Below are 23,222 nucleotides of genomic sequence, written 5' to 3'. Positions count from 1 at the left end.
AAGGCTGAAAATGTAGATCTGGTTCTCAAGGGCTGATAAAATCCAGTGTCTCCTTGTTGTTCTTCTAACATCATTGCTACTATTTCCATTTGATTGGAATGAATCTCAGCAATTTAGACCTCACTAGCTTCATATATCATAGAGGAAATAGACTATTTTTAATAGGAAATATAAGTTGGTTGTTGTGTATTTTGTCCTTTTGACTTTCTTTTCCTCATTCAGGTAAAGACTTTTGCTGGGTGTTCAAATGCATCTATTACATCTAATTCTAATTACATAAACCACATATCTAGAGGGAATTCTGACTCAAAAATATACAGCTTTTTCCACATTGTTCCATCACAATGTCTTTAACTTGATCTGGAACAGCTGATTCCAGTTTATGAAAAAGAAGCAAAGGTCTTTTGTTGCCCATTTTTTAGGGGATGTCTTTGGATAGTGACCAGTTAGCTTTTGTTGCTTATGATTTTAGTGATGTATAAATGAATGGAAACCACTAGCTCATTTCAGATAGACTATTAAGCAACCACTGTTAGAAATTTTCAGTTACTGCAGACCTAGATTTGAATCAAAGCACATCAAGATGAAAGACTGTATAACCCATTACTAGTCCCTTGAGCCTGCCAGGCTTTTTTTTTTTTTTTTTTTAATGCATGTCCTGTTAATGGAAAAAATAATTTCCAGTTCAGTTTCCCCTCAGTACAATCAGTGATCTTTGGATTGGTTTCAGTCTTCTCTGTAGATTATTCTCTAGCAGTGCAGAAAGAATTTCATTTGCTTTTTGTGTAATTTGTTTTCCCCTGTGTAAAGCAAGAGTTAACAGAATAAGAAGCAGAGATTCTGAGATGCTGTACAGGAATTACGTTCTCTGTCATTTGTGGTTTAAGAAAAGGGGGTGGTATTCAGCTCTTGAAAGGGCTTTAATGAATACTGTTTGGTGCTTTTAAAAGCTAATGGTCAGAGGAGAGCAATAGAAACAGCCTTGGACCCTTTTAGGGTAAACTGATTAGCATTTTTCCTGATTGAGGTGATTGTTTTTTATCTCAAGATTTTTCATCATCCTTTGCCTTTTGTTTTTATTCAAATGACAGCGGTAAAGAAGCCTTTTTTATGTGAATGCAATCTCCCCCTCCCCCCCCTTTTCCCATAGAAAATCTGCTTGCCACAGACGGGGAGAGCATGTGTTTCTCTTGTCTTGGTTGGGTGCACAAATCTTCTTTTATGTGCGCTGCTTCTTACCTTGTTGCCTAGACGATCGCTTGCTTTCACTAAGGATGTCTGGTTCTCGTAAAGAGTTTGACGTGAAGCAGATTTTAAAAATCAGATGGAGGTGGTTTGGTCATCAGGCGTCAGCTCCCATTTCTGCAATTGATAACCAGGGAGACTTCTGGAASAGAGGACACAATGTAACAACTGGTGGCACAAAGTTTGTAGATTCAGGTAACCTACCTTTAACATCAGTTGGTTACAGAAGGTCCAGCCAACAGGATTTCCAGAATTCACCTCCTTGGCCAATGGCATCCACCTCAGAAGTCCCTACATTTGAATTCTCAACAGAAGATTGTGGAGGTGCACGTTGGTTTGACAAACAAGAAACAGATGATAGAGCAAGTGAAGAAGAAAATGAATCAGACAGCAGTTCGTGCAGGTTAACTATTACTTTTCTGTTTAAAGAACTGTGTTTTCATATTTACAGATACCATCCATGTATAAGGAATCCTTTATTCTAGATTAAAATGTTTCAGAAATCTAGCAATTGCTGTGCATCAGAAATATAAAAACATTGATTATCAAAGTTCTGTATGTTTACTAGGACCTCTTCAAAAGATAACTTTATTTTGTCAGTGTGGATAACCTATGACAATTGTTTTTAAAAGCTAAATGAAAATGATGCTCTTTATCTGCATATGTGTATGTGCATGCACTCACTTGTTTTAAATGGTATACCAAGCACATGCTGCTGTGAACAAGATAATATTCATTACATTATAATGTTACGGGATGTTTTTAAAATTATTTTGAAATGATACTGATTGTCTAGTTATGCTGAGAATTAGTTCCATGCAAATTAGGAGAAAATAAAAAAATGTAAGTGTCTTTGACTCTTATTTCTGATGTTTCAAAGTGGTTTTTACAGATGAGGGAGATGAAAATGGTTTAAAAAAAATATTAAGGCTATAAATCTTTTTTTGCCTGTGCATATGCAACTTCAAGGAAAAAAAAAATTCATCTGCAAAAAGTGAAACACTGTCAACCAGTTTGTGCTGTAAACTAGTATCAAAAGATTGCTTTAAAATGATTGCAATTTTCCTTTCAAGTGTGTTAAACTGTACACCTAGATTAAAAATAAGAAATGGATTTATTGCATCTATAGAGATGTTTTGGTGTTCTTCTCTTACATTGCTAAAGATTAAACTATAAAATTTGTTTTCAAGTGAAAGGTGTTTACCAGTTGTTGGAAAATTAGGCAAATTAATCATCTTTCTTGTTAAATACCTGTTTTTCACTTAGCTCCTTTTACTGCATAAGTCAGCCATCCTTCACTGAAAGTGTTTTTTCCTCCTTTTTATAGTGTATGTAGTGCATATTAGTTAACTTACTATTTCAAATTTTTATATTTGTTTTCTAGCTTTTCAGATAATTTTGCAATGATATGACATTTCAGAAAGTATGACTCTATTTAAAAGGATACACTGTTTATTAATAAAGCCTATTAGGGACAGATCAATCTAGTTAGAACAGTTTTAGTGTTTTGCATTCCCTAGGAGAAAAATTCATTTGGTGCAAGGGCAAAGCAGTCAAGAATGAAAGCACTAGCTGTTTATGGTTTGTATAACCTTTTAAGATTTGAGAAAAGAAAGGAGAGTAAAAATTCTTAGGAGTCAGCATGGTATATTTGCTTTTATCACTGTATTGCAGAAGTATTAGAATTATAGGGAAAGGCAACCTGCATACTGACTGTATTGCAGAAGTATTAGAGTTATAGGGAAAGGCAACCTGCATACTGATACTTCATAACAGCGGTCTTAGCATGCTACAACAAATATACTGCTATAAATAACATATATCAGCAGAGCTCCTATTTTAAGTGATTTTTAGGTATTTCTTTTAAATAGCTGTGCCACTCACTGGGTGTTATATATGATAATAGGTACCACATCACCTTCCATTTCAGAAATATCTATTTGTGCTGCAAAATTTTTATGTACATAATTACCCCAATAGGATGTCCTCATTATAGGAAGGCAATCAATGTAGAAAAAAATGTAATTCTAAGAGATTGATGTGTAGCTTCAAAATACTACGAATTTGTTTTTAACTGTAGGAGAACAACTTACATATGACAAAACTAATTTGTTACTTAATATGGAAGTGAAGTACTTCAAATACATATTTAGGGTGTGTGGGAAGTCTGTATAGCACTGGTATTTTATTTGTGAGTTTTTTTGGAGGGAGGGAGTTGTGTACTACAGGAAATGCACATAGGATTTGAACTTCTATTTACTAAATTTGAAGTATCTTTTTAATTACGTGTTTAATCAAGTATAGCATCCAGAGTTATTTGTAACTTCTATTTGTAACTCTTACTAGTGTTTTAATTTCATTCTTCAAAATAAACATTTTTAGATAAATTTTGGTTCAGTATCTGTACAAGTTAACATATAACTAATGGTAACATAAGAACTTGCTTTGTTTGTTAGCTGGTTTTTTTTTCATCTAGGGAAGGTTGTACTTAAACCATGCCTTGTCTACTTCCTTTATCAAGACTTTATAACCTATATAAGTCTATCCTACAGCTGGAATTTTTCTAATGTTCAGAACTGGATTGAATGGTCAGTTTTTTCTGTTTATTATTCTAAAATATAGTTTATCTGTTGACTTGAGTAACAAAAAACAAACAAACATAAAAACCACCCAACCCCATGGCCTATGTTGTTCTCAGAGGGTCTCTTTCCCATATGAGTACCCTGTGTTTCCTTCATTAGAAATAAGTTGTGTATATGAAGGGTGGGGGTTTGTGTGTGTGTGTTTTTTGTTTTGTTTTTTAAGTTAAACTTCACATAGAAGGCATGGAATTATCTTGCTTCTTTAGCCTCTGTGTGTACTGCCCGGATACAAGCCCTAACAGCATGGGCTGTAGCACACAAGCTTCAGTGACAGAAGCAGCTGCACTGTTTTGTGTGCATCAGTCTTCTGCTTTGCCATGTCGTATGGCATAGAAAGAAGAGGCTGTAGACCAGGTCTCTTGTTATGAAAGCTTTAAATCATTATGTGATTCATTTAGAAGGGAGACAATGTAGCATTTCTTTTGTTACTGCAGGGTGCTATGGCAGAAGGGGTAAGCAAATTCCAAGTTTAGTTCCAAACCTATGTCAAATGACAATTTTCCCAGGTGCAAGCTGGGAAAAAAAAAAAATCACTGCTGTAGGGCACGCCTAATACGTGAAGTGTTGTATCTGGTTCATTTCTCCCAGACATGCATTAAAGTATTGGAATTACTTTACTATAGATATAACTACAGAAATATATTTGTATTCAAATATAATATTAAAATGTATATTTGAACATGAAATGCAAGCAGTATTTTAGAATTCTTCAGTTGTGTCCTAACCTTGAACAGTTTAATAAGATGTTTGCAACTGATGTTAAGACAAGGTCTGAATTCACAGAGCAATAACTGCTCTGCATTAATGTTCTGTATGAACAATCTTGGAGTTACTACATTGTAAATTCCTAAGTCTGTCCCCTTAGCAATTTCCATCTACAAAAACCCTTGGTACATTGTAATGTCTTTTCTCCCACCTCAGTCATACTGACCTTTGATATTTTTGTATTTTTGTTTGCTTTTTTTTGTGTGTGATTGTTGCATGCCCTATCCAGATTAAAGCTATCTCAAGTATATTGTATTATTACACTTGCCTCATACTGAAATGTAGATGTAACATGAGGTAATCAACGTAGTTACATTTTCCAGACAGAACATATGTTACAGGGGATATTTGTGTGCACACAAATTTATTGTAGTAAATCTAGGAGACCTCTTAGAGGTAAGACAGAAAACATCTATGCTGTAATCAAAGGTCTAGCTGCAGTGAAACATGCCTACATTATTTCTTACCAAAATTAAAAACTAGTAAAGATGCAAGTAGTATTTTCTTAGCAGTTTTTGTGTACGCGTCTCTGGGCTTTGATAGGTAACGCTGAAGTCTGTGCTTCAACTTCTTATGGCTTCTGTTGGTTAGATTTAAATTAATGCAGATATATTTGTGTTTACTGCAAATGCACCTTTTGACTGCAAGATAGCCAAAACTATAGTTTTATGTCTTTCGCTATAATTCTTTTCTTTAGCATAGAGTAAATCCCTAGTCCTCAAGTTCCTTCACTCCCTCCACAGTCACCTTTGTCCTCCTTTTACTGATTTTTCTGATCATAAATTCTAATACTCTGTGGATTTTAGCAACCTTTGTCATTACCATGTATGACATCTTCCTTTTACTTATGCTTTTCCCAACCTTTGGAATACTCTGCTGGGTTTTTTTGTTTGTTTGTTTTTTTAACTCTTGTTTGCTTTTTCCAGGAATCCTTCCAGCATCCTTCTTTTCAACAAACTCCATTCTCTGCAGCTTGGATTCTTATATTCCTAACTTTATATGGAGTCAAATATTCACTTTTTCAAAGTGTTATATAAAATCATAGAAGCTGGTATAAAAGCTGTGGTATTATTATCCTAGTGTTCTGGTCTTCATATACAATAAAATGTCAGCTAGCTTAGAGACAGTAGTGTAAACAACCAAATTGTTGACAAATTATTTTTAACATTATTTTGAAATGCTGTACATAAAAACTTCAGTGCAGAAAGCCATCATAATGCAGCAGTAAATTAGCAAAATTAAAATTTCTTTAGAAGTACAAAAGATGTATCTTAATATATATGCTGACTTGTCCTAAGGTTAGACAGGCCCCATCTTTTATAATGTGTATGACCTATACAATGGCTAACCTAACCTGAAGATGACTTCAAGTTGTAACAGAGCTTCTAATAATAATATTTTGAAAAAGTGCCTTGAGTGCATGGGTTCATGATAAAGAATAGCAAATCTATTGTCTCAGAGTAAGCAGTTAGCCCATCTTTTGGCAATGTTATCCTCCTAGTTAGGATGTCCATCTACTGGAGATTTGTCTGTTCTAATAATAAGATAAATGCTTAACTGTGTTTTGAACAGTAGTGAAACTCATGGCTCATTGATAATGCATTGCAGTAAGTTCCATGCACTTTATTTATGATTTCAGAGTTCTGCTTTATTAGTCAAACACAGTCTTTTGATTTTTGAGTGTATTATTGCTTTTGCATGATAAGAATGTAAATGGCATCTAAGTTATAGACACKGATATAATATTCATTGTTTCTCTTCCTTCTATTGTTTCTTCTAAACTGGAGTCAGTCACACATACTCAGTTTCCTGCACATACTTTTTTTTTTTTTTTTTTTGCCTTAATCATTTTTACTGCTTGTCTCTAAACCTCTTATTTTTTGCAAACCTTCTTTGGAGATGTGTAAACAAAAGTAACTCATTTTTACTATTTGCTTCTTTGAAACCTCATGATACTTGCGTTTTTACTGTCTATACATTTTGAGCCGTCCATATTTGTTTGTTGATTTTCTGTTTATTTAAATGTCATACTTTTAAAGGTAATATTCTTACTGCATGAATTCAGATTTAAAATGTTGAGGGCAGTTACTTTGTTCATTGAGAAACAACGTTGTGTTCACAGGAAACGTAGTGGTGAGGAGATTGGAGAAGTGTTTTTTTTCCCCATCTTTACAGTTTTACAAGTGTTTATTGCTTTTAATGCCTCATTTAAACCCAGTTTGTGTTACAGAAATTCGCATTTGTAAAATAGGGCTTGCACCACTTCTATGTACAGGTTATTACTGCTGCAACCCCCATTGTGCACGACTTGAAGTATACTGGCAACAGTCATTGGGGTTGGGGTACAGTGCCCCAGCAAATTTCAGTAGGATAGGCAGAGCATTCACTTCTACTCTGGTTTCCTGAAGGGACTGAGTTTATGCAGTTGTTCTTCATCGCTTCTGCCCTTTCCTTGGTAACATTAGAACCCATGGACCATTTTCAGTCCAATTTGAGAGTATGCAGGAGTCTCAAAGATGATTCAACTCCATGCAAGTGACAACTAGTTAACAGAGAGAGACCCAGCTTACTGCCTCCACTGAAGAAATGGCAGAATTTACCTGTTGTAAAGCTGGCTGTTCATCACGGTGTTTGTCTTCCTTTTAGTCACAACATTTATCATCTCTTGCCTAGTTAGGAGATGCCTTAAGGAACAGAGAGAAAAGAAGAAGAGCTAGGGTTGTCATGGTGGTGAATGGAGTGGAGCAAGGGGACAGAGGATACAGATCTTTTGAAAAACAGACTTCATTTGTTGATTGCATAAAACAGCAATTTTAGTGAATGCAGTAGAAGTATATCTGGGGCATTTTCTCCATCATGATTTTGTAGATAGAAATCCCATTGTAATACTGCTTGACTCCTTTTTCCAGTCAAGGCTCTGCTATCCAGCTGCAATTCTAAAGTGTTGCCTCTTTCAGAAAGAAATGTGACTTTTTAATGCACTATAGTAAGTTTTCACTTGTAACTTGCCATGACATCCTAGGAGAGTTGAGGTGGTACTTATGTAAGGTCAACATCTGTACTACATACCTGCAATCTAACCATGTCACCTTTATCTTGCAGTAAAATTACATTTTGGCAGCTTCATAGGATTTTAGAACAGGATAGCTCATGCATATTGCCTTGTGAAGATGCTGATCTCTTTTGGAAGTGCAGAGAAGGTTACAGTTAAATCAGGTGAACTGATTTTAACAATAGGGCAGTTTTAAATAAAAGTAAATTCACACATAATTGTTTTTCAGACAGAAATTGGTTTTAAAATTCATTTCAGATTTTGTTCTTGAAGCGCTGTTCCAAAATGATTTTTTTTTTTGTCTTTCTAGCTTGAGTTTTATTTCAAAGATCAACATGGAGTCATTTAATCTAAAAGATACCTTCCTAAGACAATTTAAAATGCAGAGCATGAAATAAAATGCTTGAAGAAAGTGTTTTGCAACCTTTTTTATAACCTTGGTTAGTACTTGTTGAAATTCATAGGTTGTAACTAATATGTGTGATTGCTGTAAAATAACCATTGTAACTCCTTTAAAATGAATCTCAATACTTCCAAGTAACTAAAAGAACAGCACAAATCCTGTTAACAGGAACAGATTGTGTTTATCCCCCACGAAATCTGAGAAACACTGATGCTTCTCTTCTTGTAGAAGAGAGTTTAGTAAAGGTGGGGGGGGGGAAAGAAGGCTTGTGTGTGTTTTATTTTGAGGGGTGAGGGGGTTAGGTTTTTTGGTTTTTTGGTTTTTTTTACTTTGAAAACTGTGCTGTGGCATTGCTACAACAATGAATCCTGAAACAACAGAACAGAGATGTGAATTCAGCTCTCCAGTCATCATGTATGCTATTTACTTTTGAAACACATTTATGACCATTTTACTACCAGCCAGTTAATTGCTTCATTGCTTTGCAATGAACTGTTTTATTGGGCAGAAACTCTTCGCTCCAAACATCCTACTTCCAGAAATAAAAACCTTTAAAAAATGAATGATTTTATAGCATGCGTTGTGCATAGTTTTGGTTTCAAAAAGGTCTATTCATATATAAATTCCTTATTAGACAGCAAAGTTAAAGAAAGCTAGCATCTTTAGTGTATTAATAAGTTTGTCACCAGTATAGTAAAATACGTACCAGGATAGTAAAATACATAGCTAGTGTGGGAAAGATCTTGTCCTCAGAGTAACTGTTACATTTTTATGTAATAGAAGTATTTCCTCTGAATATGTTAAAAATACTGCATATCTACTTTTTCTTCTATTTTCTTTCTTAAAGGAATATGCAGAAAGGGTTCTTTGATACACTTACCTATTCCATGCCCTGACAGCCTCAATCTTTAATGTAATTATCTTAGTAACACATGTGAGGAATATAAAAGTAACAGTACGTCCACTCTGCAGGAGGGAACATTTATGTGATATTTAAAGAAATCTGAGTCAGGATTCAAAATCCAAAAGGAGAAGAATCATTGGGATTCTCAGTGCTGCAGTACCTAAAACCTAGATGTTTGTTCTGAGTGTGGAATTAAAGTTCAGTGTTAGATATCTATGTTTCTTTCCTCTAGATAGGAGAGATGTAGGCCAAGAAATTATTCATGCATTTCAGTACTACTGCTGGGAGAGGGAAAGCCAGTCCTTCCCTTCCTCTGTTCTTGCCCTGCTTGTGTATTCTCCCAAGCTCTCCTGTCTGTGGCTCTGCTGAACTGAACGCAGAAATTCATACGACAGTCTGGGAAGAGGAGGGGATCTGAATTTTGCATTAAGCAGTCATTGGGTAATATGCATGAATAACCCTCAAATCTACATCTTTCCTTCTGTTCAAGTACCTCAACTATTAGACTGTGTCTTTCATGTTCTCTTTATGGACCATTGAAGCTTAATATCTCTCCCTCAAGTAGAAAAATGGTTTGTAACTTAGTGGCTAGAAGAGAGGACAGTTACAGGACTGAACTTCTTCAAGTAAGGGGAAGAACTGAATTTGGCTCTGTAGTTTCTTGACTAGATGCTTTATTATAGGCTCATGAAAAATAGCACCACTGCAATTGTTTTCCTTATTGAGTGAAAATGGTGGCTGCTGCCGAGTTTTATGCAGAATTGGAGTCAGGGGTGGTCTGGGAAAGTGCTGACTTAAAAAGCTTTTTCTTCCTCCATATGACATTTTGTTACTTCTTCTAGTTATATCTGCACAACTGTTTGTGCGACTATAATGTAAATCAGATCCCTGATATCATGTGGATTAAAAATCTTTTTGTTTTGGGACATTATTAATGGTGATAATTTGAGAAATCTGGACTAAAATATGGTACAACAAAAACATACATCAACACTGTTGAGAATGTGATAAATTGTAGTAGGGAAAAAGAATTTCCTAGGCATTTTCTTGTGGAGTAGCACCCTGTTTGTTCCGCATCTGTTTCTTTTGCAGGATTGCTGGTGTAAAGAACTGCTTTCCTGAGTACTTGCTCTGTGAGAATGCCCCCCAGTTTTGCCAACATAATGTTTTTTGTAGTTGCATGGTGAATCAGATCAAGGAATTGGTATGTTAGAAAGCTAACTCTTTCCTTTTTTTATTTATTTTTCGGGTGTATCAGTTCCTTCATTCAGTTCCCCACTTGGCCACAAAGAATATTAGTTCCAGCATGGCAGAGGGGCAGTAGTGGAGCAGGGCAAGTGACTTTTAGGGGATGGGAACAAGTTGGTGCAGCTTAAATAAATGCCAAACCACAACTTCAGAGGGTGCACTTAAGATAAAGTCCCTCAAGGGGAGTAGGTAGGCAGGCAGGCATCTCATTTCTGATCCAGTACTAGATTTAGGTTTGAATTAAATGCCAGATTGCTTGGCCTTTTTAGTTATCTGGGCACATACACACAAAAAAAAAAAAAARGRWTTTTTTTTTTTTTCTGCTGAAAATTTAGACTTTGATTTTTGAGGAGCTCCCTCTTGGAATTAATATCCAGCTAAGTCTCTCAGTGGATTTGGCCCTGAGCATCCTGCCCAAGTTCATACCATCTTTGGGTGAACAGGGATCTGGATGAAGGTCATGTGGATCCATGTCTTTCCAAGTACTATAGTAGGCCTAGAGGGTKGGGGGGGGGGTTGTTTGTTTGTTTGTTTGTTGTTTTAAGTTGCCTGCATGGAGGAGAAGCGAGGAGTAGTCAGTTAAGGAACTGCGAGCAAGAAAAGTTGGGCTTACCTCAGTGTACATGACTGATTCAACTCCTTTATGTCCTAGGATCATACATTTCAGCTGTTTTATGTCTAGGCCCAGGCATTCCGGTTAAGTTTTCTGTATTCCTCTTTCTCCTGAGCTGCTGTGTGTATGGGCAGGAATAATTTTTCATCCCAAGCACCCTTGCTTTTCCTCAACATCAGTTTCTATTGTTCTAGATCTCATTCAGCCACTTAAAGCTTCATGCAGTAGGAGTGGTGGTGTATTGATGTATTTCTTGATGTATCATTTTTGCCTGTATGCGCACACCCTGTCACTAGCTCGAGATAGGGTTAGTTTTGTTCTAGCCACCTTGGGCTATGAGGTAAGACTTCAATGTGTGTGTGTGATAGGGTGGCAGGGAGAGGGGCAATTCCTTATTGCATCCTTCTATCACTTTTTCACTTTGCAGGGTCTTGATAGATGCCTGTTCTTCCTCCACCATCTGACAGCATTTTAGGTATGATTTCTGGACTGATCTTTGTGTGTTCTTTGGTTGTAGAGCACAGCATTAAACCATTCTACCTGTTTTCACAGAGGTTTGGATTCGATTTGGAGAAACAAAGTATGAGTGTGAAGAGAAATAAAATAGCAAGGGAATATATATTAACACAAATAATGTACTTCAATTTTAAAATCACATGTGATTTTTCCTTTTAGCATCTGTATATAGAATTGCTGCACCTTAATATTGTCTGAACTAAGACTTCTGTTTTTGTCTTCAGCAGAACCTCCAACAGCAGTCATACCTTATCATCTTGCCAAACTATGGAGCCCTGTACATCAGATGAATTTTTTCAGGCTCTCAACCATGCTGAACAAACTTTTAAAAAGATGGAGAACTATCTCAGACACAAACAGCTGTGCGATGTGGTATTAGTTGCTGGTGATCGTAGAATACCAGCTCACAGGTAAGTTTATTACAATTCAAAGTAACTTCATATTAGTTTATGAATATGCGTTCGAAGTGTGGGTCCTCTGTTTTGTTTAAAAAAGGTCAGAACATCCTATACAATTTAAAATACTTTAAATGTACTTATGTTTTAACTTTTTGGGGAAACTAAAAGTTCATTTCAGTCTTTTGTTTGTGATATGGGATTAAAAATAATTGTGATGTGTTCACATTCTAATTTTTATGTTCAAGCATATAGTAAGATATTTGGATAACAATCAAAAAAACACATCCAAAATGCACCCTCAGACTATTAAAAGCAGCAATGTTTTTTGTACTGTAGAATGAAGTTTAAAAGTTTTCTTAGTTTTAATTTTCTCTTTATACCAAGAGTGGAGTTGTTGAAGTGATAGATAGCAACAAGGACAGTCTTGTGTCCACATAAAGTCTTTTGGCCCCCATAATAAGAAGAGTCCTATGGTAGTAGACTACTGAACACTGACAGTAAGTGTTAGAGAGCTGTATTAGACCAAACATTACCATACCTGTCATCTTAATAGATCATGTATGATACCATTTTAAAAGCTAGTAACATACCAAAGATTGTGAAACAAAAATATGAATAACTGAAGTTTCTTACAATATTTAATGCATGGCATTAGCGGTTCAAATAGGAACCTAGATATAATTACGCTGTGATTTTATAAGATTGTGTCTTCAACAGAAACAGTAGCCTAAAGCATTCCTGTTTTCCATTGCTCATTTCTATCCCCTCCAGTGAAACCCCATCTTAATACCTCTTGTAATAAAAGGATAGGGAGAGGTTGCTTTGGGGGATTTTGTTTTGTTTTGTTTTGTTTTAAGTGAGATCTCTAGTTTTATTCAGATCATCCCCACTGTTGTGCTGAGACAACTGAGGGAATGACAACATGGAAACAGGAACCAACTTGGGGGGCAGGCAGTTACGCTGTAACTTGCTGTTGCTCTCCGAGCCTTCATTTTGTGAAGGATCATTTTTAAAATCAAGACTGTCCCTGATGGCAGTTGCTTAAGGTCTGTTCTAAGTTGGTTCAAACTGATGACAAAACTGCATGTTGGAAACAACAAATCAGATCAAAAGAGGGGCACCCTCATCTGGGGGGTTTGCAACCATTGAAATAAGTTAGAAATCAAAGAGCTTCAGACTGCTTTCTGTAGCATGCTATAAGCAGAAAAATAGTAAATACAGTAAGAAAATAATTTGACTTCCTTATGTGGCCGTGTAATACCTTTGCAGTATACGGTTCTGGAGTCTGGTTTACTTAAAGGTTAAAAATATGGAAAGGGGTGGAGAGGACAGCTGTGAATATTTTGTAAGAACTGGAAGATTTTGTTGCAAAAAGATAAACATAACGTTCTGTATACTAAAAAGTTCTTTAATATGCTTACTACCAGTTTCTCATTTATTTATAAGATTGTTGCTCCTCCAGTTTCTACTAATGTATCTATTTCTGATAGTGCGTTAGGCATGTGCTACCAACTGTTACTGTCTGTTTCCTTCTTACTAGGAGAAACATCTTGCTGTAGTTGGAATAATGTGTTTTAAATATGCACAAAAGTAAGGCCAAAGAAGTGCACATTCTGCTTGTAGCAGAAGATGGAAGCCTTATGAGTGTCCTCAGTTTACTTTATAATGTTGGAGCAGCCTATAAAGAGGCTTTGTCTTTTGCACAGTAGGTTTTCTCTTACTGTTTTAAGTTGTTTTCCCAGAGGAACATAGCAATAACCAGTCTTCATCCCAGTACTTCAGAAGTACCTCACAGAAAATTGAACTTTTCCATAATGGGAAAGATAAAGATGGAGATCTTGAATTTGGTTCCAAATTTTATGAAAAAACAGTAAGAAAATTGGAATATAAGCTTGATGTACTTGTGGTAACCTGTGTTGTAAGAAAAAAATCGATTTTTTTACTGCCTGCATTAGCCTATCCAAGTTCTGACTACTTTAGTGTTGCCAGCAGGCTGGACCAATCAGTGCATTTCAGTACACTAGTGATTATTTTATTTTAAGACTTACTAAGTAACAAAACATGTATGATATATTAACTTAATGGTTTGTCATTAGGATACATGTAAAAAAAGTAGAAAGTTCATTTATACTGGACAGCTTTCTTCTTTTTAGAAAGCTAAAAGATTTTTTTCTGTATATGATCACATAGAACTTGGAAGAAAGAACATTTTAAATTATTGTTAGTCACTCTTATATACATAGAGGAGTTCCCAAATTATCTGTTTTGAAGCTGGCATTTTGAATAGTTTCTTTATCTGTTTTCTTAATTCTTGATTTCTACTTCTGATGATATTTGAATGCTCTGGTGTGTATGAAGTACATATTTAGAAAAAGGAACAGTGAGTTTAGTGCCTGCAATAGTAATAAGTACAAGTAGTACATTACTGTGAAACACTAAAGGGTTTTGGTTTAAACCTATTCAAAGACTTAGATTGCTATGAATCTATTACAAATAATAGATAGATAAGAGTGTTATATGTAGCCATGATTTTTCTGAATATGGCATCTCTTAATACTATTGATCTCATTCTGCACTGAAATTATAGCTAAGTACTTCTTCGGAAGATCTGAAAGTAAGTAGGAAAGGAGACAGTTCTGCACAGTGAAAAAATGTATTATATTCCCACTCCCTTAGCCTGCAGTTACACAAACAAATTTTGCCGGAATCTTAGTTAAATGTGAGAGATGGTGTCTAGTTTTTCATGTCAGCTGCTTTTTCTGTGTCCAGTGTAATATCAAATGTCTAAGTTATCTGTTTATTACATTCCTATTTATTACATTAAGCTAATTGCTATGTCAATAATAAAAGTTTGTTTTGATTTGTAATAATTTGCTGGTCAGAACATTCACTTAGGAAATGGGAGGTCTGTGTAAATTCCTGGCCAGAAGGGATTCAAATCCTGCTCCCCATTCTTTAACCAGCAATCTGAAAATCTGTCCAGAGCCATTTTCTTTTCTTCCTGTTGACACTGAGAGATGGAAATAATAAAGACATGGGACTGAAGGAAAGAAAGCAAATGGAAGCTTGTGTATTCTGGTGGCTAGGAAACTTGTTTGGAAGGGTATGAATCCTGGTCTGCAGACATTTTTCATCTAGATCTTTATTTTTCTATGTGCTTGATTTCCATATGGTTTATAGTACTTCCTTTCTTTCACACTCTGTATTGTCTGTTTAGTTTGTAAATTCTTCACTGCAGTCTGTTTTAACTACATGTTTATACAAGCTTAGCACAAAGTGTATTTGTAAAAAGTCAAAGTATATCCCAAAAAGTTATTTTTTATGCTAGTTACACCAAACAGATATCTATTGCTGCTAATCATATGATTGTTTTGAAAATTATGCTAAGGGATTTATTGTAATCATCATTCCAGAGTGAGAAGTAGCAGAAGAATTTTTAAAGGTTTGATTTCCCTCTAAGAAAGATATAATGTGAAATCACTTTTAGCATAAATATGCTGTACACTGCATTTATTTTTAATTTTGTTTAAAGGCAAGCAATATCAATTCAAATACATATAAATATATTAGTAATATGGGATAGTACCACCTTCATATGTGCTTTTTATTACTGACATGCCTTTTTATCATCAAGAATAGAAATTAGCTGAAGCCATCAGTGTGCAAGGTGCTTTATAGTAGAAGGCAAGAATTATCAAAGAACTATTCATCATCACCTTACAACTTCAGTGAATGCTAGTAGGGTGTTGTTGAGCTCCCTAGGACCTTTATCAGCTGTTACCCAGCCAGAAACCAGAAGGTGCCTAGGAATTGTCGCTTTTATCTCTAAGATGTTAAGAGGCTTCATTTCACTCTGACAGAGGTGAATCTTGATTGGAGATATTAGATCTGTAAATTGTCAGATTTGACAGCTATCATCATTTTACCTAATAATTGCTTTGAAGACCCAGAAAAAGGTCTAGATGATGCAACTCATGGCCATTCCAAAAAGTAGTACAATTTAATCCAAGCATGCTACCCTGCTTACGCATATTTTACTGGCTTTTGGTAAATAGCAGTGAAATTGGACAGCTTGGTTCCTCAAAATGAATTAAGCTTTCTTGGTGGCTCTTTGTATTTTTTTGATGAGGAGAAATCACAGAAACTAAAGACATCAGTACCATTGGAACCTCCTATAAGAACAGGGAGACATACTAAAACACAGATTTTTTTTTTTTTTTCAGTATTTAGCCCATAGCTGTGGAGTTTTTTTCCAGAGGGATTAATTGTTCATACATCTTACTGTCTTTCAGATGAAAAATTACTGCATTTATGTTTCTCTTTCTCGAAATTCTTCTGTGTGCTGAAAAAGAGCAGTCAATCTACTGCAATTAATACAGTAGCCAAATTCTTGTAAACTTAATCTATGCAGAATTGAGGATTTGGCAGTGGCTGGTGATTAATAAGAGAGCAAAGGAAAAAAAATGTTCTACATCTAAAGGAGTGCAGTGCCAACTGTATATAGGCTTTTTTTTTTTTAACTTTTTGTACTGTTAGAGGCCTCTATAGTCTCAGTATGTACTGATTTAATTGGATTTTTAGGCCTTTTAGTTGGGCTTGGAAAAAATATATATATAAACTCAGGATACAAAAAATATGGCTTTCTTCAGTTTCCAAAATGAGGAAAATCAATATTTTGTAGGAAGTTTAGTTCCCAGTGAATTCTTGATATGAACAAATGTTAAATTTACTGATTAATAAATAGTACAGAGAGAATCTGTTTGTGTTGCATACTAACAGAGCAATCATTTGCAAATGTTGGCTCCGTTTAAAAGGGGAATTGTAAATATTACCATTTAAAATTGACACAGTTTTTATAGTCATATAGCACAGGTTTTTATTCTGAAAGACCATATTTGTTTCTTAGGTCTTTCAGAGCTCTTTTAGCAGATATGTTAAATATGGATGGGGAAATTCTTCAATGGATTCTGCAGTTATATGAAGATATGGCTGCTTCACATCGTATGATTTGTATGTAGCAATGCAGTTTATTTTAATACAATTCAAAAACAAAGGTTGAAAGAAAAATTGGTTACCAGCAGTGAAATTAAAAGATTAATTAACAACAAGTTGGTGTCAAATGGCATTAGTAGTAATTGATTTCTATTGACTAGTGGGAAAAACTGAAAGGCCAGTTATCTGGAAGTCTGCCTTTGTTTTCTTTTTTACTAGCTCAGTGTCACCTTGGTGCTTTGTCCCTGTATCTTTTAATTCCCTTTCTTTCTTTGAAAGAGCTTTTTTCTAAATGGGTTGAATGAAGAAGAAAAAGATACAGCTGTCTGTTCTAAGACTTTCCATTGTGAACATGTTTCTTGGCTAAAGTTATAATAAAAAATTTATCAGTATAACTTGTGCTTTGACATATTGCTTGTATTAATCTACTCGTGGGCTGCATGTGCTATTTTGGCATATGCAAGTTACTCTCTGGAAAGCACTTAATGCTGTGAAGTGTATATACTTTCTTGTGAATCTGAATACAACTTTGCAAAAATATGAAAAGGAATGCAACTTCAAATTCTCATAATTTCTTCTGAAGTACTTCAAGATTGGAATTTACAGAGTGAAATTTTCTGGTACCAGCAGAGCTGGTAGAGGGTCTGGATCCCTGAGTTATTATTTGTCATTTCTGTAACAGCTCTTGTTAAGATGTATCCAGTCATTTTCTAAATAGTGGTGCTGCTAACTAAAAAAGTTGTATGATTACAAAAACAAAAAAAAAGTGGTAAGATAAGATTTTAGGTTCTGTTTCCAATGACAATTATCTTTCTTTTTCAAGCTCTATACTACATAGTCACATTAGTATGGTTAGCATTAAATATTTTAAGTTGTTTGAGGTTTTCTTTTATTCTGAATCAGAATTGCAGAGATGCCTGGGTTATTCAGATCCTGTCCATCTACACACTTTTCCTTCCAGGTAGGGCCACTATTTTCCATGTATAAATCTGATCTTGTCATCTCATTCAAGCATCAAAACCAGCTGCAGAAACTTTCCCTTGGTAATTAGATGAATTTACTATCCAATCTCACTAAATTTCTACAGTTCTCTAAGAGGCAGTATTTTCATTCAGCTGAAGGTATCTTTAAACTGGAGATTAAAATGCTTAGGACTGATGCTTGTGTGGTACCCTGACAAAATGTTCTAATTTTTCTCTGAGAATGAGCCACAGAAGAAATCTCATATTACAAGAACTGTGTGTTCTTCAAAAGAACAGAACTTCATTTCTCATTACAAAATTTTGTTTCAATCGTACAAGCTTTAAAAAAAAAATAAAATCCTTTTCCTATCCAGTCATACACGTTTTTGTTGCCTCAGCAACTAGAAAAAAGTTGATTACCCTACTGCAGGCCTGACCAAAAAGATGGAAATGGTCAATGGTCAGAAGATACAAAAGCATGAAAAAAATAGTTGAAAGAAGTAAAAAAAAGTGCTACTTCACTGTTAACATAACCTTTTTTTATGTACCTGCAATGCTCTGCATTTATACACATCTGAGACTTATTTGTCAGTAGTGGTGCTCACCTTTCCAACTGGACAGTCAACTAATTTTATTCTGTTTTTTGGCCCCCAACCTCTGTCATCTTAACAAGCCAATGTAAAGACTCAGCACAAACTGATATTTCCTGAAGAACTGGATTCATAGTGTATATGCAGATGCACTGGGTAGTGTGCGGGCAGTAGGCTTGATTCTTGGGGTTCCTGTGTGTGTGGCTCAGAACATATGCAAGGATGTTTATATATGATCTCTCTGTGAGCACGACAACTAACAGTGGACTTCCACAGCAAGAAAATTGATCCAGCCCATAGCCTGGCCTCTTAGGAAAGGGAAGAGCAGATCTCATGAATAGTTCTGGTGGGCTTCATACAACAGAACCATGGGTTGGATATTCCTGCTCCAGAGGATTTGGGATTTCCTTTCTCTTTCACCCTAGTCCTGTAAACTTATACTGAGACTTCTTAATTCTTGCACACTGTGTGGAGTGCCATTGTTTTATATACTTAATGTTTACTCTCCGTAATCTAAAGAAATATCTGTTGAGCAGTAACAGCATGTTTACTTATTCAGTATCTTAAATTACTCAGAATTGTTAATAAAATGCTYAATGCACACAAAAGAAATTACTATGTAAATTATTTTCTTCTGTGGATTACTTTTTCCTACTCATATATATGGGCTTTTGTTGTGTRTACTGCCTCCATTTTTACTGTGCCTAGTTCTGTCATCAGGATTTGTAAATGAATGCATGTGTGTGCACTAAGAGTAAAATCATTTTAAAGCACTTGAAAAAGGACAAGTAAGTCAGTCTTTATGTTTTTTAAAAAAGTAACTGATATACATGGAAATCAACTAAAATTATTTTATTTTCATTATATTTATTTATATTCCATTTCCAGGGTATGTATTTTTGTGGGTTATTTTTGTGTTGACTATTAAAAGTTACTGAGCTTTGAAATGGTAAATCATTTACTTCAGCAGCAAATGTAGTTTCAGTAACAGTACTTCATTATTCATAGAGAGGAACTGGAGCATGAAGCAGTTTGTCAACTTTAAAAATTTTTTCTCAGTACAGCGTTTTGTCAAAGGGCAAAATAATGAAGCATAAACTAACAAACATCAGCTTGACTAAGCTTTTTTTTTTTTCTTTTTCCTTCCCTCCCTCCTCACCCTCTCCTTGTCTCTCTCCATTTCTCCTGCATTGTGTACCCAGATTGGTTCTCTCCTCTGTTTCTGACTACTTTGCAGCAATGTTTACTAATGATGTAAGGGAAGCAAGACAGGAAGAAATCAAGATGGAAGGTGTGGAGCCAAATGCATTGTGGGCTCTGGTTCAATATGCATATACAGGTAATTATAATGGGAAAATTGTCTAATGATTTGTCCTCCTGTGAGCATTATAATCCATTACTAGATTTCAGGTGCTTTTTTTTTTAATTATTATTATTCACTTAATTTTTTTATAAATGAGTTAAATTATCATCACTGCTCTTACCTGAGGCAACCTGGTAGGATATAGTTTCTCTAATTACCTGAATATTTCAGATGTATTATGACTGACAAAAAAGGAATTTTATTAAGATTCCATTTTCTTGCATCATTATAGGTACTAATTTTGAAAAGCTGGTTATCTGTTGCTGGGAATGATGTTTGCTGAACCTTAATCTGTAAATAATTCTGTTGCATACGAGTTTTGGGGAGTTTGACAAATGATGAAAGTAAAATAATGTGATCTATTTTTTTTATTGTTGCTAGGTCGTCTTGAATTAAAAGAAGATAACATTGAGTGCCTGTTGTCTACAGCTTGCCTTCTTCAGCTCTCTCAGGTTGTAGAAGCGTGCTGTAAGTTCCTAATGAAGCAGCTTCACCCGTCCAACTGCCTTGGAATCCGATCTTTTGCTGATGCGCAGGGTTGCACTGACTTGCACAAGGTGGCTCACAATTACACTATGGTATGTTCTTATTTTAAGCATCATCTACTTTTTAGTAAGGAAAATACAGAATGTCAGCCTGAATAAAATGCTAAATTTTTTCCCCCCAGAAAACCATGACCACTTTCCAAGCAAGAACATGTGTATGTTCCCATGCTGAGAAATGACAAAATAACTATAAAGTTGCTGGCTTAGAGTTGGAAGAAAATAGGCATGCATTAACAGTTCCTTGTAGCCGTAGTGGGATTGTGTGATATGCGTTCAATAAAATAATTCAAAAGCTAGTTCTTATCTCTGACAGTTGAAAACTACAAACTCAACAGTAGGCAAGCTGCTGTCATCTAGTCCAAAATAAGACATTAAAAAATAAATACTGTACTGTTTCATTCAGTAAGGAATTGCAGAAATCAGGTTCTAAGTTGCACATGGGGTGTGAATGTGGATATTCGTCGGTATAGATTCTGGTTTATCCTTAATTCATTAGGATATCAGCAAGGAATCGAAGAATATGGTCTTGGGCTATCCAATATGGGGCTAGATACAAATTTGCCAGAGATACTTTTATGAGTTTATTTAGAGAAAGACTGATCTACCAGTTTAATTAAATTTCAGCTTTTTAATAGCCGTCCTTTTTTTTTTTCCCCCCCAATTTTAAAATGTTCTCATTTTCATTCTCAAAGGAACATTTTAGTAATGTCAGCAGAAGAAAGCAGGAGAAGTATCTCTAAGGCAAGTCAGTTCATCTGCTCTTTGCAGAGTTTTGTGAGGTATTTTTCTCTCTTCTTGATGAAATTTCACMTGCCTGCTTGAGCTCTTGGGACCTGAACTAGGGCATGTAGATACTGCATAAGAGGCATGGGAATTAAGATGGTACTTAATTTGCTTGTATGGCATTGCATTGCATTGCCATTAAACTATTGGCTTAGATCCAAGAGGTGTAATTTTTTTGTCTTGTAATTACAATTAGAAATCCATGGGTTATCCTCTTACCTTCCGAGTGTTTGCTGATTTGGAAACTGCTGGKTTTTTTTGTTTTGTTTTGTTTTTAATTCCTTCTTGGCTTAAAATAACTTAGTTGAGTATGAAAACAGTTTAAAATAGATCTTTTTTCTATGATATAATGTTCTTTCCTAATGACTGGATCTCTGCTCTATTTGAAATTATACACGTGCTGAAGTTTATCAAAACAGTCAATAAATAGTGTTCAGTTTGTAATTTACATGTTTCTATTCTTGACCTTCATTTATTGTTCAATCATAGATGAAGAGACCACAATTAGAAATAGAGTCAAATGAAACAGTAAAGATAAATGTATTTTATACCTTTGAGGAATATTAGAATTAATGTTGACAGAGAAATTGTAATGCAAAATAGTATGCAAAAAGAGAACCTCCGTCCTTTGACCAGTCTGTTCTTTCTCAGAATAAGCATATGTTCTGGTCTGTGTTATTGTCATGTCCATTATAAACTTTATTAGTGGAATACAAAGATTAGAATAGTAGCAAATGCTGGACTAGTGCATCTTAAAAGTAAGTGTTAGAGATTATATAGTCTTACTATTTTGACCTGCAACTCCTGACTTTTTGTGGGAGAAAGTGGTTGTGAACTTTCTAACAGCCATTCTTTTATGACACCCCATCTTTCTTTTGTTCAGACCACAGGAATATAGTTGTATGCCTTTTGACCATTGTTTACTGAGTGGCAAAATTGTTGCTTTTAAGGCTTTGATGTGAATGAAATTTAAATTAGATGGATTTTAAAAGCCATTTTCAAAACTAATTAGTTGTGCTAGATGAATTCTTCCCAAGGCCTCTTTTAATGTTGTTTAGTTCCAACAGAGACATGAAATTGAATTTTACTAATGATGAGTAAGAGAAGCAGCTTCCTTAGTTTGAAACGAATGTTGCTATGGAAACTGCATAGAAATGTATAGTCCAATTGAATCTTCAGTTAAAATAAATTTCCAAGTAATTTCATTTGTTTAAAAGCTTTTTGAAAGTAGAAAATGTTCAACAGTAATAAATGTTAGCTACTTGATGTTCTTTCCATTAAAAAGTATTAGAGCATAGGGTTTAAGCACACCTGTAGTACTTGTAAATTCTGTTTGTTAAAACTATGACTTATTTATGTGCTGCAAATAGTAAGGGATTATGGTGAACATAGTGCACATTTTAGATTTTTTCCATGTGATTTTGCCTCCCTTAAAGCACTGGAAATTGAAGTTAATGAATAATATATTTTAATCTATATATGTTTTTTTCTATGACTTTTTCTTTTCCTCTGACAAAAAAATCAGACTACCATACAACTGGTTTTCTGCAATTAAAACAACTTCTCGGTTTTAAAGATTTATGTGACACAATGAATATTCTGATAAGCACCTTTACCAGCTTTATTACATCAGGACTAGAAATTAAGATGAAATGAGTATTTGGTTAAAATAAAAGACCAATCAGTAAGTTATCCCAATAAGCCTACCTCTGTTAATAGACCTGCTCTGAATAATGTTCATTAGAGTCAGTGGAAAGCATTAGCATGGTTTTAATCACACAATGCAGTGTGATTAAGAAATATAAATATAATAATATGGATTTGAATGCTGCACCACTTCATATTAAAGCTATAGATGTATGTTATACTAAAAGGACTTAAAAGTTACATTATTGTTTATTCAGTTGATAGTTGATAAGSTATTTATTCAGAAGAGAAACATTTTCAAGGTTATCAAAACAGGTCAATTTTTTGACACTGCAAACTTAAAGCTTGAAAAATTCTCAGGATGCATTAAGAGAAACATGAAATAATAAGAGGTGAACGATTGTGGATGTAATGCTGTATAAAGAGCTACTATGTACTTGATTTTTAAGAATCAAGAATGTAAAATACAGTTGACAGAATCATGAGATGTGTCTGAGTAAAGATATCTTTTATACCAAGGTCATCCTTTTTGCTGTTTTGCTGGGATAATATAA

At 34.8% G+C, this 23,222-nt stretch overlaps 1 protein-coding gene across 9 annotated transcripts in view; it reads left to right on the top strand.

The window, feature by feature from the left end:
• The window catches only part of KLHL5 (kelch like family member 5), a 62,765-nt gene that overhangs the window by 17,510 nt on the left and 22,033 nt on the right, over nt 1-23,222 (top strand). For 4 of the 9 annotated variants that reach the window (XM_026085288.1, XM_026085283.1, XM_026085286.1 and 1 more), the window contains 3 exons: nt 11,613-11,798; nt 19,533-19,669; nt 20,075-20,271. In XM_026085288.1, the coding sequence (XP_025941073.1) occupies nt 11,656-11,798; nt 19,533-19,669; nt 20,075-20,271 (477 nt within the window). In that variant the 5' untranslated portion in view covers nt 11,613-11,655. Of the gene's footprint in view, nt 1-1,099; nt 1,649-10,103; nt 10,216-11,299; nt 11,348-11,612; nt 11,799-19,532; nt 19,670-20,074; nt 20,272-23,222 lie in introns of those variants that run through there. The other 5 variants (XM_026085287.1, XM_026085284.1, XM_026085290.1 and 2 more) reach the window with 4 other exon arrangements.

This window comes from Apteryx rowi, unplaced genomic scaffold (genome assembly GCF_003343035.1).
Source record: "Apteryx rowi isolate R43461 unplaced genomic scaffold, aptRow1 scaffold_664, whole genome shotgun sequence".
Classification (NCBI taxonomy): domain Eukaryota; kingdom Metazoa; phylum Chordata; class Aves; order Apterygiformes; family Apterygidae; genus Apteryx; species Apteryx rowi.
This window is presented reverse-complemented; position numbering and strand designations above follow the sequence as displayed.